This window comes from Seriola lalandi, unplaced genomic scaffold (assembly GCF_002814215.2).
Source record: "Seriola lalandi dorsalis isolate HSWRI2012SDOR001 ecotype SW California unplaced genomic scaffold, Sedor1 jcf7180002054931, whole genome shotgun sequence".
Taxonomy (NCBI): Eukaryota; Metazoa; Chordata; class Actinopteri; order Carangiformes; family Carangidae; genus Seriola; species Seriola lalandi.
This window is the reverse complement of record NW_019525483.1, coordinates 803,600-821,368: the sequence shown is the minus strand read 5'-3', so window position 1 is coordinate 821,368 and position 17,769 is coordinate 803,600. Positions and strand designations below refer to the sequence as shown.

General features: G+C 41.6%; 1 protein-coding gene across 1 annotated transcript in view; it reads right to left on the bottom strand.

The window, feature by feature from the left end:
* Positions 1 to 16,946, bottom strand: part of il16 (interleukin 16) — a 44,847-nt gene extending 27,901 nt beyond the window's left edge. The window contains exons 1-5 of the mRNA XM_087170152.1: positions 16,792 to 16,946; positions 9,719 to 9,950; positions 9,169 to 9,448; positions 4,703 to 4,842; positions 2,716 to 2,833 (exon numbers count right to left, since the gene is read on the bottom strand). Coding sequence (XP_087026278.1) covers positions 2,716 to 2,833; positions 4,703 to 4,842; positions 9,169 to 9,448; positions 9,719 to 9,950; positions 16,792 to 16,804 — 783 coding nt within the window. The 5' untranslated portion in view covers positions 16,805 to 16,946. The remainder of the gene's footprint in view (positions 1 to 2,715; positions 2,834 to 4,702; positions 4,843 to 9,168; positions 9,449 to 9,718; positions 9,951 to 16,791) is intronic.
* Positions 16,947 to 17,769: the final 823 nt, after the last annotated feature.

Below are 17,769 nucleotides of genomic sequence, written 5' to 3'. Positions count from 1 at the left end.
TGAAACATGTTATTATCATCAAACTGACTCTAAACTATCTACTGTGTAATGCATGGAAACACGATTGTAACAGTGCAGTGACTTGGAACTGTGAGTCATTATGAGACTGTCCTCAGCAGAAAATATCAGCATTAGCTGTTGTTTACATACAGTCACTTTTGCTGAACAGCGGCCTCTTTGGCCACTTCACTCTCTTAAATCAGTGGCATTTTTTAAGTGATCGGTATCGGCTTTACTGAGCGTGAACCTAAGACCTGTCTCTTATACACATCTTGCTTCACCGTGATTCACTGTCTTGTGATTTTAGACCCTGCCCTGCAGTAACCCCAGCTCTTCCCACCCTTTCCAGTCATCTGATTCTGATCTGTTCCCCTGTTCGCAATTCGCTCATTAGCTCCCTAGAATACTGTATATACCGATCCACCTCTGCCTCTGTCTATTGTGCCATCCCAGCCATAGCCTTCCAGCCCTTTTTGTACTTACTTGTTTTTGGCCTTTGCCTTTTGCCTGCTCTCTTTTGGCCTGGTGTTCCTGCCCGTCTGTTACTGACTACTGCCTACCTGCTGACTTCACCCCTCGCCTAAACCCTTACCTGCTCTTGCCTGTACCTTTAAGTAAAGCTAAACTTATCACTTGAAAAATCAGTTCATCATTGAGTCCTAATGGACATTTGTGCCAAATCTGACGAAGTTCCTTCAAGGCCTTACTGACATATTGTGTCCACAAGAATGGGACGGACAGACGGTGTGGAGGCATAAAAAGACATGACAGGAAAAGACAGGGAAATCTCACTTTATACAATGCGACCTTAAGAGTTCCACGTATGTATGGAAACATGAACTACATATCCTTTGTATTGTTATGAAATAGTCTTTGGAGCCACGTGAAAGGAGGCACTTCATCACTGAAGGGAGCCATTATGAAGAAAAAAAATCAGACAGAGACAGTGCTGAAAACAGAATCAGCTGAGTCCAGTCGTCACATGTTAGACATTCTTTCATTCCTTCATTCTGCTGTTCACGTTTCCATAGCCTCTTAAAAATGACCTGGCAGGATGATAAGGTGTTACACTGCCCAGCAGGAAAACTCCCACAGCAACAAAAATACTCAAACCTGAACCAAACTCTAATATACAGCTGCTCAGGAGCAACAAGAACACACCAGGCTGCTTTCAATATTAACACCTGTGCTTCAAAATGACATATCCATGCAGACAGCATGTGCTACTCATTCTTATTGAAGCGGTTCCTCGTGTAAAGGTTAATCACTACATGTGATTACAGCTTTTACCCTAACTAAATCTGTTTTCTTACAATGACATTTTTACATTTTTAAGATTTTACTAAAGACCTAATAAAAGGAAATTACATAAGATTTCCCTGACTTTCCATGACCAGCTGGAGAGACTCCCAAACTGCTCTTTGTTCCAGCTTTGTCAGTGATGTCAGAATGTACCAAATTCCTCCCGTCCCTGTCTGGAATATATCTCTTCTAGACTCTGTGTTATTCCTGAGATTCCATGAGCCCAGTGAAGTTGACAGATTATATAAATGTTACTGAACTGTCTTCTCCTCACATTTCTCTCTTTTGTTGACCAAATTCAAATTCTTTGAATTCCTTTGCATGTGTTGCCACTTCTGATGGACTCTATAGAGCCTTGTGTCTCAGTGTGTGTGTGTGGGAAGACTGGGAATCTGACTGTAGCATGAGAAAATGCCATACCCACACAGACACCTTCATTATACTGACAGTCCCTGGACCCTCTGATAGGAATAAGTGCATCATAGTGAAACTTACCCATGCCTTTATGACTTACTCACTAGAAGACTGTTTATGTCTGTGAATAAGACATTTTTAAATTCTCTTCACATCACTCAAATAAAAACCAGGGGCCAGTTCCACAAAGATACATGTATGTCAGACTGGTCTGTAGTGTTGGTTCAGTCTTCATGTTGCTCATTGATCAGTCTAATGTTAGTCAGACTGTTTCACACAAATACAGACTGACTCATTTTAAAAACAAAAATATTAGACACCTTACCTCCAGGCTAACTCAGGTCTAAGACCAATGTTACCATGGTAACAGTCAATGACACCTGCGCTGACCAGTAGCACCCAACAACAGCGTACAGGAAAACATGGCATTGTTAACATTGTAACATTGTTATGGAGAGATCAAAGGGAAGGGAAAGGGTTTTTAGACCAAATCAGATTTTTCTTTTTATTATTTCACTCTTCATTCATTCTGCTGAATTCTTCCAAAAGACAAACGTGTGGAGTAAACAGAGCAGAGCGGTATGAATGCGGTTCCTTGGTCGTTTTTTTTTTTTATTTTGAAAAAAGTTTCAATTTACCCAGAATTCATTGCACCACACTCCGTCTCAAGATTGTCAAGAACTAAACTGCTTTGTGCAACGGATGAATTCAGACTCAGTCTATCGGAAGTCTGACTGTTTGTTTTATCTAAGACACAGTCACAGTCTGTCTCTTTGAAAATGGCCCCAGGTAATGTGCATTGATTTAAATCAGCATGTCAAAGCTGTACGTGCAGAAAATAACTGATGAACTGTCATTAATAACTATTAATCTTAGCCAACACATCAACAACGTCACACAGAAACGCAGAGATGCTGTGTTTTGGTGTTTTTTAAAGCATTATTTAAAAGAGGAACAAATGTAACACCAGAGTCCATTTCATGTGACATCTGATATTACCTCACTATAAGCTTTCACGTGAATGCTCCGCACTCCCTCCCCCTCCATCCAAGCACTGCCATTAAGAAACTGTCCGTTAAAGGGTGCCAGCTTGTCTGGGCTCGGGAAGCTGCAGCCTCTGAAGAGAACACACACAGACACAGCTGAAAAACCGACACGTTCACAAAACCTACAGCATGACTGATTCAAACTAACACTCAAATTAATTCATCAAACATTATTACTAGAGTTCGGCTGATGTGCTCCACACGATCATAAAGTCAAATATATTTTGTGTTTTACACTGAATTGTGGTGGAAAACTAAAACCCATATCAGTGAAGGTCTTTGGACTGAGCCCATGGAGGTTCTCCACCACTCATAGCACTATGGAGCTATGTGTTTACAATGGGTCAGTTTCATCTGTGTTGTATGTATATGAGGATGTAGGTGCAGACATGCAATGTAACACACACTTATGTAGCCGCCAGTTTCATGTTATTCCACTGATGGTGGCAATAATACACAGCAATGTGACAGACAGTGAAGAAAAATAATGTAAGCATTAAACATGGATGCAAACAGGGAAGACTGTGAGCCAGTAAACACTTTGAGGTTAGTATTAGGGTAACATTGAGTAGTAGGTTTTGAGAATAAAAACATAATAAAAAAATAAAGAGAAAAATAATTGGTCTTAATTCTACGAGAAAAAAAAAGTCATAATATTATGATTATTCTTTCATCTTGGATTTGTCTTGTTCTTATACATTTTTTTTTACCCCAAACTCATCTCAGTCTTTGGTCTTTTCTTAATTTTGGATAACCACATATCACAAACCACAAATCATAATATTCAAAGAAAAAAAGTCATAATATTACGAGAATTAAGTCGTAATTTTACAAGACCAGAGTCTCTGTTTATTGTTAAGTAAATCATATGACCACAAAGAGACACAAGTGCCATGGCTGTGCTGTTTGTAGCTGTTTTATGTGTCTTTCAGTTTGGCTGTCTTGCTCCCATGTAAGAAGAGAAGAAAACACAATCATCCAACAAACAAAACAGTTGAGTTTATCTGAACTTTTCCACTAAAGCGATGCAGCGTTATCTGCTAAGGTGCTGCATCAGTAAATCAACTACATGCAAGCACATACCAGCTAAAACGCTTGGTAATTTGAGGAAAGTAATCAGTTCCAGATGTGTCTCTTGGTAGCATTAGCTCATCTAGCCCTGTCCGTCAATCACATGGCTCTCATCTTGCATGTTCCAAACATATTTTTCCTTTGTAGGGGAGGGGCTTGTGACAGCAGGAAGAGGTGGAGTTAGGTGACCTCTCCTGTTGCTGGGTGAAGTTTTATCATTTATACCTACAATTACAATGTGAGCCAGACCTCTACACCTTTGCTTCGTCCATTTTGACAGCATTATGTTCTATGTGTTTACGGCTGGATTTACATGGATTTTTGAGATCCACATAATATATCTATATACAGATTGCATGTTAATGTAACCCCTTATTTCTTGGTCGATAGTGTTTTCCAGTCTCTCTGGACTGTTGGTGACAAGCAGGCTATAATTCTCTTTTAGCTGTCTTCTATAATCACCACCAACACGGCAGGACAGTTGACTGAACTTTATTCTGCTCTCTTAGCAGGACATGTGCATCCAATAGACTGTCACGTTCACACCTGTTCCCCTGCAAACAATGGCAGGGGGGAATAATATTGCACCACTTAAACAAAACAAATGAATATGGCTTATTATTAAAATATTCCAAATGTGTACAATAATTAAGGTTACACTTATATCAGGTGGAAATGTGGTCTATGTCAGACATCAGCATTTTGTTCACCTACTGTATGTAGAATGAATCATTATTTCCTTGGTGGTGATTGGATGCTTTTCTTTTGCTGCTACACTTTCATTTACTCTGATAATGAGCCAAGTGTATTTCTGTGCAGATTTTTAAGGAGTAAAGCATTAATAAAGTTGTCGTTTTGTCTTTAATCACCTGTGTTGGTTCCCTCCGTTCCTCCCTGGCTCCACATTAGCGTCTTTGTCCTCAGTCTGGATGCTGTTATCAGCCACATGTGGTCCACGCACCTCCTCAGCAGGCCCTGTAGCTACACACATCCTCCAGATACTGCTCTCCTATGACAACACACACACACACACACACACACACACACAGGCGCACACACACACACACAGGAAACTTCTATACAATGCAGACCCCATGGCGGTGTTCTTTAAAGAAGTATTTCTTTTATGCCAGTAACTGTGGTAGAATTTACTGAAAAGTATGAAATGACTGAATCACTGTTAAACTTGCTTTTGTAATAACTCATAAGGGTCAGTGTGACATTTGAAGCCAGATTGTTGTGACCGTTGTGAGACTGTAGTGTCTCTGTGTTTGAGATGATTATTGTAAACTTCTAACTGGAATTTATAATTCAGAGAAGAAGTGTCAACATGGCTTTATTTACCTTCATAAACCATTGTTGCTTTAAAGGATTTAGTCTCAAAATAAAAGCCAATGATACTGTTTCTGTCTAGAAGGTGATCAAGAGTGATTTATATTCGACCTGGCATGAATTAGCCCCAGAGGAAAACACTGCTCCATTAAATTACTGTTGAGTTCAGCTTCAGTGAGGCTTGTTTATCGCCCTGGGCTTTAGTCCATGAAGTGGTACACAACATCCAGCTGTAGAGTGTTCACTATGATTGGCACGCAGTCTGTGTTGTCCATGGTTAATGTATTTATAGTAGCATAGAATAGACTGGCTTTTCCTCGTAACTTCTGACTTAGCACATAACTCTAGGCATGAGTCGCTGGTTACTATAACACATGATCGTATCAGGCAGTGTGGCTGCAGGGATCATGCTGTTGGTTGGTCCATCTCTTTAGTCCAGACATTTGTCTTTCCCTCCTGATGAATTGTGATATCTTTGGTGATCTCCTGACTTTTCATCTAGTACCATCATTGTGTCATATTTGACATTCCCATCAGCCTCATTTGCACTTGTTGTGTTGTGTGCCAATTATAAAATGTTAGTAAGAATGACAGTAAATACTTGTTATAAAAAAAAGCCTTACTACTTTAATAAAGTCCATTACTATCTATAGACTGAATAACCAAATGTATATAATGTCTTTTACAATGCACTGTATGTCCAATCAGCTGATGTGTAATGTGTAGTGCTGCTTCACATCTCTTCAGTATGTGTCCCTATTAAAAGCAACAGAAAACACTATTACTATGACATTGTCCCAAGGCTCCTGTGCAGTGCATTATCTTTTGATAATCACACATGCAAGAGTGAATAATAACACTTTGAACGTGGCCAAATGCCAGGAGACAAGAAATGCTTCTTTATTCAGATACTTTGATCAATATACTCTTTAGCTGTGTAACTTTGTTCTTTCGCACTATTGTTGTCAACTTTGGAATAAATGTTTCTTTACAACAAGTTTAGATGATGTAAGGTATAACAGGTGAAAGCAGTTGTCTTCCAGCTCTAGGTTAGAATGCAGATGAGTGATGGCTATCTGAAAACAACACACACTGCCTCCAACTAATGAAAATCTATTATTTACCTGAAAGTTTGAAAGTTGTGTGGAATTAGAAAGAAGTAAGCATGAGTGATTTGAGGCTACATGTCCATTGTGAACAATGTTTCAGGAGTGCAATGCTACATTAATGGACTACTCTTTTAAAGTTATAATCTGTAACTTTTCCACATTAAAATGTCTAAAAAATTATCACAAATGATTCCATCAATTGTCAAACCAGAGAAATCTGTGATTTTAATCATTGTAACGTTTCATTGGTTGCCTGTCAGTGACATCATATCCTCTATGATAATGTGTCTGTGTGTTTGTCTGACAGAAGTCTGACTTTTATCTAGTTTTAAGCCACATACACTTTTGACACCTTGGTGGTTTTCAGCTCTATATTTGAACCAGATGAAGGATTTTAGTCGTCGGACGTCTGGATCTGAAGTTATCAGAGAAACAAGCTGAGGAAATGTTAGACAGCTCAGCTCCCAGCTGCTGGAGACGTCCTGTCCTGTGTCACTGAAGAGCGTCGCTGAATCTCTGCTTTTTAAATGTAAACTGCTTTCTGGGTGTTTCTACTGGTTTTAATCCCCTGGTGTGTTTGTTATGGAGAGGAGGACACCTCTGTGGATAATTCAGCTGCTGGTAAAAACCTGCTGAACGTCTGCTTCATAAGTTTTCAGAGAAACAATCAGAACAAAGGTTAGCATCAATCTCAGCTCCAGCTCTTCCCTGAGTCTCTGTCCTCCGTACAGCGTCGCTCAAACACTGACTTTAAATGTCGAACTGCTTCATTCAGTGTTTTTAATGGTTAGAATCATCAGGTCGGTTTGATTTCCTGAACCACTGACACTGAAGGAATCCAAACTGGGAGGAGCTTATGGTAATGGTGGTAAAGACAATAACTCCCACAATGCTAGGCTAGTTCATGATGTCACCCAATGCTATCTTTTGTTATTGTTTTGATTGAGAGACCCCTAGAGACAGAAGATACAGACTGTGTGTTTAATGGAAACATTCGAACATTAGTATGAGCTCAGTACTGACCACAGATACAGAAATCAGAAAACCACTAGACTACACAGTATCAGTGACCATGAGCAGAGACAATGACTTTAAACTCGACACTATCTAAACTCCACGGTATCTATCACTCGTTTATATAAGATGCGTGATAAATGACAGACCGTCTATCCTTATTTGACTCTGGGGGAATGTTCCATGAGGCGAACTGTAGAAACAGCACAGCTCAACAAACCCTGTCTTTGTCTGAATGTTTAACATTCAGGCCAGCCACAGCTCTCTGTCCACCAACACACCAACGGAGGGCATGTGATTATCATTACATTTAGGCAAGATTCATTCCCCACAGAGTACATAACACAGAACTAGCACGTTGGGATAAACAACAAACACTGATTTCTACATATGAATATACAGGATTCAGCCACAACATTAAAACAGGTAACCGGTTTAATGTTGGAGCTGATTGGTGTATATTTGACACAGTCAAGCCATGAAGCCATGGAAAATATCTCAAACTACAGAACAGGTTTAAAATCACATTAACTACTGACCACTGATATCAGACACTGAACAGCCACAACATTATAACCAGTGACCTTTTTTGGTTTGAGTTAGTTGCTGGGTAAGTAATGACTGTGGCAGTTTAGAAATGTATGTTAAACATCAGATGTTTCAGTCAGTCAGTCATTTGACAGACGGCTATAGGAACCACGTGTGGTGAAACATGTTATTATCATCAAACTGACTCTAAACTATCTACTGTGTAATGCATGGAAACACGATTGTAACAGTGCAGTGACTTGGAACTGTGAGTCATTATGAGACTGTCCTCAGCAGAAAATATCAGCATTAGCTGTTGTTTACATACAGTCACTTTTGCTGAACAGCGGCCTCTTTGGCCACTTCACTCTCTTAAATCAGTGGCATTTTTTAAGTGATCGGTATCGGCTTTACTGAGCGTGAACCTAAGACCGATCCTTTTTCTTTTTCGCATCAGCTTTCACACAGGTGTTGTAAACAGAGAGCGCACTCGGCGAATCTGTCTGCAGTGTGGAAATATCTTAAAATGGAAAGTGAAAGCAACAGCCACACATAATGTCTGCAGTGCCAGCATTTCGTGAGGTGGTAGTAACCGAGCTGCGTTCAGTACTACGGCACCTAAAATATAAACACTGAATGGAATACAGTGAGTGGTGGAGAACACAGGTTTTCACTGACTTTTGAAGCTTTTGAAACCATGGTACAGCCTCCCCTCTCCACACTACATGTCAGACACTGCCGTATCAGAGCTTTACAGCAAGGTTCATGACCGCTTTTGGCTTTACCACAGACAATTGCCCCTTGTCATTGCTTAGCCACGCTGCACTGGAGCAACTCCACTTTTGATTTAAAAATAACCAAAAAAATCATGAAGTGAATGCATTGCAGAGCTATTCAATTGTCAAGCATATTGGATTGATTTGAATAACTTTAATGTATTTGAAGTTTGCCCTGTGTGAAGAATCAGATCGGGAGTATTAAATGACTGGGATCTGGATCAGTGGTAAATAAAACTTGACTGGGACATCCCTAGTAGGAACTGAAATGTAAATTCTGAATGTCACACTGGAGCGACGGTGGCTCAGGAGTTAGAGCAGTTCATTCACCGGGAACCGTGAACGTCTGTAAAACAGACCAGCCCGTCCAACAGTTTCAGTCTGGACTAAAGTGATGACTGACAAACCAACCACCATGGCTATAGGTTTAATAATAACTATCAACAATCAAACAGACTATATATCTTGCTGATTTAAAGGAGATTCGAGATGAGAGAGTTTAGAACTGATTTAAAATATGCTTAGATTAACTTTACATGTAAATGATAGCTCTAATGCCAACTCCTGCAGTCTTACCTTGATGCTGAAGGATCTCCTTATACTTCTTTTAGTCTCCCTGAGTGTGTTGGTCTGATGCAGCTGATCATCTGCTTTACTGCCTCCTCTTTTCTCCAGGGCTGATTGCTGGGTTGTCCTGTGGTGTCCATTCTCTGTATCTTCGTACCCTGTGTGAACCCCAGTAGCCACGTCTGCCCTCCAGCTCGGAGCCCACGTCCTGCACTCATCTGACACTTCCCCAGCATGCCTCTCTTCTACACAGTCATCATTCGTCTTAGAGTGACACAGGATCAGGGACCTGGACAGGGTCAGTTAAAGTCAGAAAGTCAGTTTCAGGTATTCAGTAACATAAATGGCAATCCTGCGAGACCGCATCAGAACAGAAAAATGAAATAAAAAAATACTCAAACTATTATTTCTAGTCGCCATGAGGCAAAACTCAATCAATAAAGGTTTACATCAGCCTATAAAGACGGCTACACGCCAATAAAATGGTAAGTAACCTAACTTTATGCATCTTGAGCTTTCTGTACAGCTCTCGGTGTAAGCCTCTGACTGCTGTTGGTACCTGGAGAGCATGGCCAGCTTCTTGGAGCGGTGGTTGTGGCTGCCGCTTGAGTTGTTTATGCTGCTTTTCCCCTGGTCCCTGTGTCTTCTCTCCATCCTCCTAGCAGCCGCTGTGCTGGCTTTCCTCCTCTGGTGGGAGTATCTCTGAGGCATGGCCGTCAGTGTGTGTGTATATGTGTGTGCCTGGAGCTCACTCCTCCCAGCCGGCCCGAAGCCTAATGGAGAGGGACGCTCTGGAGAGCAATTAGAAAATTCAGTTAGGACAGTCTGACTGCATCCGTGTGTGTAAGTGTTCTGAGAAACTGCTGAGGCAATTGTGGAGGCTAACTGAAATAAAAGCGCTTTTCTTTCCCAGCTTTGAAAAAAAATGACAGCGTTTTTCTCAGTCCTCATGACTGCAATTTAATCAGACTGCTGTTGAGACACACACACACACACACACACACAATGGCATGCCAAATCTGAAATCACTAAAGGACATGGACACAAACGCAGCAGCTGATGAGGTAATACAGGCTCACTCTTAGCTCAATTCATATTTTAAGGTTTACATAATCTATAGTATGTGAGAAGAGATAATGGTGTTTGCCATGGAGCCATTAATGGGCTGGAGTGAATGGTGGTCTGTACACATCAACGCTTCACACTCCAGAGAGCACTATAGAACGACCCCTCAAATGCATTATACATGCTAGTGTAGATGGCCTCTCACATTTGCGATGAACTCTTAGTAAACAATGTGCAGAGGCTATAAAGCCTCTGGTCTGACATCATTATCTTGCTATCATCTCTCCCAGCCACCTCACAATCAGAAGGTTGAGCACGTCTCCAGATGTGTGTGATGTTGATGCTTAGAATGCACAAGGCTTTCGCACTTTTCTTGGTTGGAATCATTTCACATTGACTGAACATTAATGACGTGGGTCGACCTTTGTGGCTGCTGAAGGTTTAGTTTTTGGGAATTAGGCAAAATAGGCCTCTCAAAAAAGGGTGAACCATTGCACAGGTGGGGATCAGTAGGACATGTTATTTTGTTCTTTTGAGATAGTCACTGTATCAGATTACATCATCATAGAGTCATCTATTCTTGTCCTGACTTGGCTGAGAAGCATACCAGACTATATGTTGGACCCCAGTCAATCAAAGATGATTTACATTTATAAGGGAGCTTGAGAGTTTCCACCGAGGAGGCAGGGTAGATAAAAGGCCCAACTTCCTGTGTTATATATCATCCAAACTATGTCAACTGTTCCCAGTCCCAGTCATGATATACTTTCCCTAACCCATAGGCCATAGTCAGCTGTACTAAAAAGGTTGAGAACACCAGGGCTCATATTCACAAAGTAGTTCCTAACTAGCACGTAGTCTAGAGGACTCTTAACTCACTAAGACCAAATCACAAAGAATCTTAAAGAGCTGCTGTCATTCCATGTCACAGTGTTCTGGAAACCTTACACGATGCTGAATTACTTAAAAGATATGACTCAATCATGAGGGAATAATGATCGTTGTGGAGTTTGTGAGGGTTTTGCAATAACATCTCCAACTGAAACAATACGATCAGTGCGGAACGTAAGGGTTTGGAAACGCTGCGTTACTTGGCAACAGAAAAAATACAACTATGCAATTCTGACAACTTGGAGATCACTCCGCCTTCTGTAAGGCGATCTATTCACCAAACAATAAATGTCTCTGTAGACCCACATCATAGAACAATTCATACGATTTCCTTTAGATGTTCAACACCTCCAGAGAAGTAAAGCAGCTTCATGGTCGGTCTACCTGCTGTGATCGGTGCCAGAGATGGAAGCATGTTAAAATGATTGAACCATCACAAGAGGAGGAGGGGTTTGTAAACAGGAAAACAAGATCACACCATCAACACACAGGTTGTGTTGATGCTGCCTGTACAGCTGTAGACATTGTTGCACAGTGTCCAGGATCTAAACACGAGTCGCTGATCTTAATGGACAGATTTTTTTTATTATTACTGCAGTAATAGGAGTAATAGGAGTAAGTAGTAAAGGTAAAAGTTGTTTTCAGCAGCTTTGTGAAGAGGATGTAGGAGAAAACTTTAAGTTAGAAATTTAGTGTGACTTAGGAGAACTCTTAGTGGTAAGATAAAATGCTTTATCCTGGTCTAGACGTTTGCAGTAATAGCGTAGATGTTGCTCTGGATGAAAGATAATTCTGTCTGCTATAATGCAAATTTTGCACCCAGTTCAGTAGAAGGAAACACTGAGCTTGTGGTGAATGAATATGTAATATGCACGTAGCTTGTACCAAGACTGAACAGGCTTTTGCTGCTATGTTACAGAGATGTGGTAGCCCATATGCTGACAAATACCCCTCTGTGCTCTGAATATTACAGCATGCAGGTGAAATATAACAGACTTGTTCAAACATTGACCACAAGGCAGAAAGTCAGCTCTCAGTTTTATCTACATGTCAGCCAGTAGCCGTTGGTGCTCTTGGCCATGTAATCTACAGAGGGATCCTCCAGAAAATTAATCAAACTAAAAGGACTAAAAGTTTATTTAAACTTAAAAATGTAAATTCAACATCAATGCTTATTCCTGTTTTTCATACATGTAATAAAATATTTGACTTGGTTGTCATATTGTACTTTTCTGCTCAATAATTAAACTGTACTGCTGCTGTGACAGTTAAAGCAATATAAATATGCAACTGCATACAAAAAGTGACTCAATCCATGGATGTATTATAGCATCCGGATACTGGACTCGAGGATGGTGTTCACTTTAATCAAAATACACTTCACATCTCAACAGAAAAAGTCCATCTTGGCTTCACTTGGAAGTGTCCTGTCAACAGTTTTACAGACATCTGTTATAATGGAGTTTTATGGGAAAAATGCTTTTTGCTTGTTTTTTATTGTTTTGATTGAGAGAGTCTTGGCGGCATTCATTAAAGATATTAAATAATATAAATTTTCCTACACTGGGGCTCCCTCCTGGAGCCAAACCTGGGAGGGGGTTTCACTAGTGAGCGTTTGGTGGCCGGACCTGACCCAGCCCAAAAAACTTACATGGAGCCACCATCCTTTGGGCCTGCAAAGGATATTGGGATTGGCTGCAATGCAAGCTGGATGGCAGGTAAGGGAACCCCGAACGTGCTGATCCCTGGCTTTGTAGACTATATTGATATAGAATACGACCTTTCCGGTGGGGAAGGAGTCGGAGTTGGGGAGGAGGTGGAGCAGTAGCAACTTTGGACTCACCTCCACACACAGCAGGAGCTCTGGGACCAAACTCCCGGAGAGGGGCTGGAATCTCTCCTTTTCTGGAGTTGTAATTAAAGGATGGTTCATTCCAAGTGTACCTGGTACAGAACACCCTAGGTCTAAGATTGATGATCGACTTTGTGGTCTTATCATCCGCAACTGTATATCTTGGACACTTGGGTATAAAGAGCAGCAGAGAAGCTTCCAGTTACCTTAAAAGAAGTTCTGTCAAACCATCAGATGACTCAGAAAGGGAAACCAGGGCTTGGTCCAAGCTGTGTTCAGTATGGTAGAAGCACTGCCAACTCTGACTGAGGATCTAGTTGGGCGGTGGAATGAGTAAGTAACTCCTGAACCCAACCACAATGCCCTCTGAGGAGGAGACAGAGTTTGTAGAATATATCTCTGGCAGAGGTGATGAAGTCAAAACACTCCCCAGCGGCAAGACATCAGGTGCTGATCAGATTTGCTTTGAGATGCTGAAGTCTCTGGACATTGTTCTGCTATCTTGCCATAAAAAGTATTTAAAAAGGGGGACCAGAGGGTGTGGTTTAATTATCAGGGTATCACACTGCAAAGACCACGTTGAGAAGCATAAGCACAAACTTAATTTTCATGGACAGCATCTCAAGCTGCAGTGTGGGGAGAGGAGTGTGTCTAATTTGGGGACCTCAGAATTGCCTCTCTGCTTTTTGCAGTTGATGTGGTTTTGTTGACTTCATCAGACTGTGACCCCCCAGCATGCACTGACATGGTTTACAGCTAAGTGTGAAAAGGCTGGGATGAGAGTCAGTACCTCCAAGTCTGAGGCCGAGGGTTGTCTGCCAGAAAAATGGTTGATTGTTCCCTTTGGGTTGTGAGCCAGTTGCTGCCTCAAGTGAAGGAGTCTAAGTATCTCAGGTCTTGCTCATGAGTGAGCTCATTTATCAGTCGGGCCTTGTTCCAGTCCTCACCCATGGTCTTAAGCTTTGGTAGTGACTGGAAAAATTATATCCCAAATACAAACATATCTCAAGGCACTTTCCAAATAGAGCATGTCTAGACCTTCTCTTTATAATATTATTTACAGAGGCCCAACAATTCCCACCAAGAGCAGCACTGGGCGACAGTGACAAAGAAAGATTTTGTTTTTAAGAGGCAGAAACCTGGAGCAGAACCAGACTCAGGGTGGGGGGTCACCTGCCTCGGCTGGTTGGGTTGGGTTGGAGAGAAAGAGCGAGAGAGAGAGAGCGAGAGATGGCACAGAGGAAAAGACGTGCAATGATAGCAATATTAATAATAGTGATAGCAGCGGCAGTAACAGCACTAGTAATGTAATGCCAACTGTAGTGCTCCTACTGATAAAATGCCAGTTAATAGCATTAATAATTATCATTATTAGCTATGGTAAATTTTAGCAGGTTTAGCAGCAGGTGCTAAACAGGATCATGGGGCAGTAAGTGGTTTGCAGTTGCAGATCCAGGTTCTACAGCTGCAGAGAGTAACAGGGAGGAGAGAGAGAAGGAGAAGGGAGAGAGAGAGGCAGAAAGCCTGGGCACTTCATGTGCTTGACGGAGAAAACAAAAAAAAGTTTTGTGGGTTGGGCTGAACCTGGTAGATATCCATGATCAGATATCCAGAGGGAGCTAAGAGTAGAGCCACTATTCGAAAGGAGCCAGTTGAGATGGTTCCATCATCTGATCATGATGCTTCCTGGGCACCTTGCATTGGATTGAAGACCCTGGGGTTGATCCAGAACACACTGGAGGGATTATATATCTCATCTCCCCTAAGAATGCCCTAGGATTTGACTACCTTGCTTAATCTGCTTCCACCACGACATGATTCCAGATAAGCAGCAGAAAACGGAGGGATGGATGAAAGTTTGCCCACCCTGAATTAAGCTGCGCATGCGCCCTCTATTGAACGACCACAACTGACCTCAACCACGAAGAAAGGAAATTAAGAAAATCAAATTAAAATGACACTAAAATGATGCTAAATGAAATAAAAATGGGGTAAACAGACATCTGAATAACCAAATAAATAAATACATCAGTAATAACCCCCAGGTTCAAGGGACTGAGCATGGAAGAAAGACTTGCCTTTCTGGTGAATCGGTGGCTGTGATCCTGGAAGTGTGTTAGTAATTATGAAGCATTAGTCTGCTGTTTTGTTGGCCAGATAGACAGGAAACAGAGACATGGATCTCTATGCTGGAGGCCTCTAAGCCCCATAGTCTCCATCTCTCTCTCCTCTGTTTCATAGACTGATACGCTATCCAGCTGGATGTATGCCAGCACAGTGGGAACATTTACAGTGGTAGGATGGAAATCAATCCTACCTACTGTCTCTAAACCAATGATTCAGACATATGAGAATATGTGAATATACATTCAAATGTCCAATTAGATAAAACCAGGTCAGACCTGCAGCAGTTCTATGTCTGTTCTCAGTTCTAATCTTTGAATTCGGTGAAAAACTCTGGAGCTGCAGGTGAGTTCTGCAGATCTAACACAAATGTTATTTCTGAATTTGAGCAGCCATCTGGCAGAACTTGCACACTACTAAAAATACATAGTAATTTAGGGAGTACATCTACTGAGATAATGTACTTCAGTATGTTACAAGTCTTCCAAACTACAGAATATGTTCTATTTACTAGTTCCACACCACTATATTTCAGCACATTAATATGGTCATTTATCATAAATAAATACATAAGATCAGGTGGAACTGTCGTTGGTTAATATGTATATTTAAAGCCTATAGATTCATAAAAACCACTTGCTTCAGAGCCTTGAAGATGCTGACTACCTCCTGTGATGTTAGCAGAAGTACAGAGTGAGTCCAACTTTCCTCTGACACACACTGCTCTATTGATGTAATGGCACACAGCAGTAACACTGTTTAGTATGAAGACATGGAGGAAGAGGAAAAGTTGGGGGGAGGAGGAGAAAAGACCGTAGCGTGGGTCATGAAGTGTGTGTTTAGGATAGAAGCTGAATTAACAGTGTGTATACATGTTTGCATATGTATATATATATATATCTATATCTATATATATATATATGTGTGTGTGTGTGTGTGTGTGTGTGTGTGTGTGTGTGTGTGTGTGAGAATGTGTAGCTACATGTCCTCAGAGAAACCATACTTGTTGCCTGTAGCATTAGCGAGGCAGGAGCACCAGCCTGACAGAACCTGATTAAGAGAAAGCAGAGGGTGGAGTTGCTACACGGCCGAAACAACGTGTGTGTTGTTTGGAGTTTTCTCTGGGGATTTTTCCAGTCTGTGCGACGGAGCGGGACCTATAACAACCGAGAGAGCCACCTGGAAGGAAAACCTCTCAGTCACGCTGCAAATGAGTAATTCACCACTTTGACAATGTGTACACATCGTAGAGATTATTATAGAGATTTTTTTTTTTTGGCTTGACGGATCTTGAATTCTTGTTATGCAAACGATCTCACACTCTCAAGCGAGGTTCCACTGGTCCGGCCTCTGTTGTGTCAGTGTGGAATGACAACAGTGTGCTGTCAGTAACCATAAGCTTGGCTGTGGGAAGCGTGGAGAGGAATCCATGTCCATCCTGTGCTTGCCTCGCTGGGCTATTTGTGCTCTAAAAGGTCGCCTTGGAATGGACCTACACAGTCTTATGTAATTTGTGTATTCTCCTTCAGAAGCAACATTTTTTCTCTTACTTTCCTGTCATACAATCTTTATAGTCATACATGTCAAGTTGGACTCCAGTCTGAGAGACATGTGGTTCAGATAACTATGGACTTGCACTAATAAAACATCCCTGTTAAAGACCCTTCAGCATTGTTAGTGGTAGTGGAATTCCGACTTACCGTAGTCAATCATGTTGCCTCTCAGTCAGTATCCACAGTTTCTAACAAAGGTGCAAACAGTGGATCCAAAGGATGGATTCACTCCAGACGGGCAGGCAGAAGTCCAGACAGAGCATCAGGTCAAAAACTATCACTCAGAGCAAGGAGTCCTTGCTCTGAGTGATTCATCTGGGGTAATGTGCCTGTACCTCTTCTCCGCCTCCATCCTCCTCCTCCCTCCTTTTCCTCCCCCTCTGTCTGGGAGAACATAACACTGTGTCTCAGTAAGGCACAGCTCCCCCAAAATCACTGCCCCTTTCCTGTGAGCCAGCTCCAGAGTGGAAAACACACCACAGTTTGCTGTGCCTGACCTCACACCTACTTTGCATCACACACTGGTTTTAGTCTTTTATAAGGCTCAGGGAGTGTGTGTGTGTGTTTGTGTTTGTGTGTGTGTGTGTGTGTGTGTGTGTGTGTGTGTGTGTGTTTGTGTGTGCGTGTGTGCGTGTGTGTGGGTACAAACTGTATGCTGCATGAATAGATTCTCTGTGGGCCACTCCAGTTAACACATAAACACACACCCCTCATTTGAGTATACGTGTGTGTATGACTCTAGTTTTCAGTTCGGGACAGACTTGTTTGAACTAAAGCACTGCACAGTAAATATACAAATCTGAGCTGATGTTGGTGCAGGCCGTGGACAGAGAGAACCACTCAGCCTGTGGCGGGAGGTGAAGCCTTTATGGGGTTTGGTATGTGGTTTAGAATATGGAGGAACATTAAATGTGCGCTATTTTCAAACTCTGAGAGAATCAACATTCTTAACAAAAATATGGTGTCTCATTAGCCTCAAAAGTCACACATATTAAATCCATGAGCACACAGAGCAGTATCCTCACAAGGGAGCATTTCTGCTTTGCATGCACATCTGCAGTCACACATCTCAACACTCATTCACTCGCAAAGTTGACTTTTGGAGCTTTGGAGGCGGGGACATTG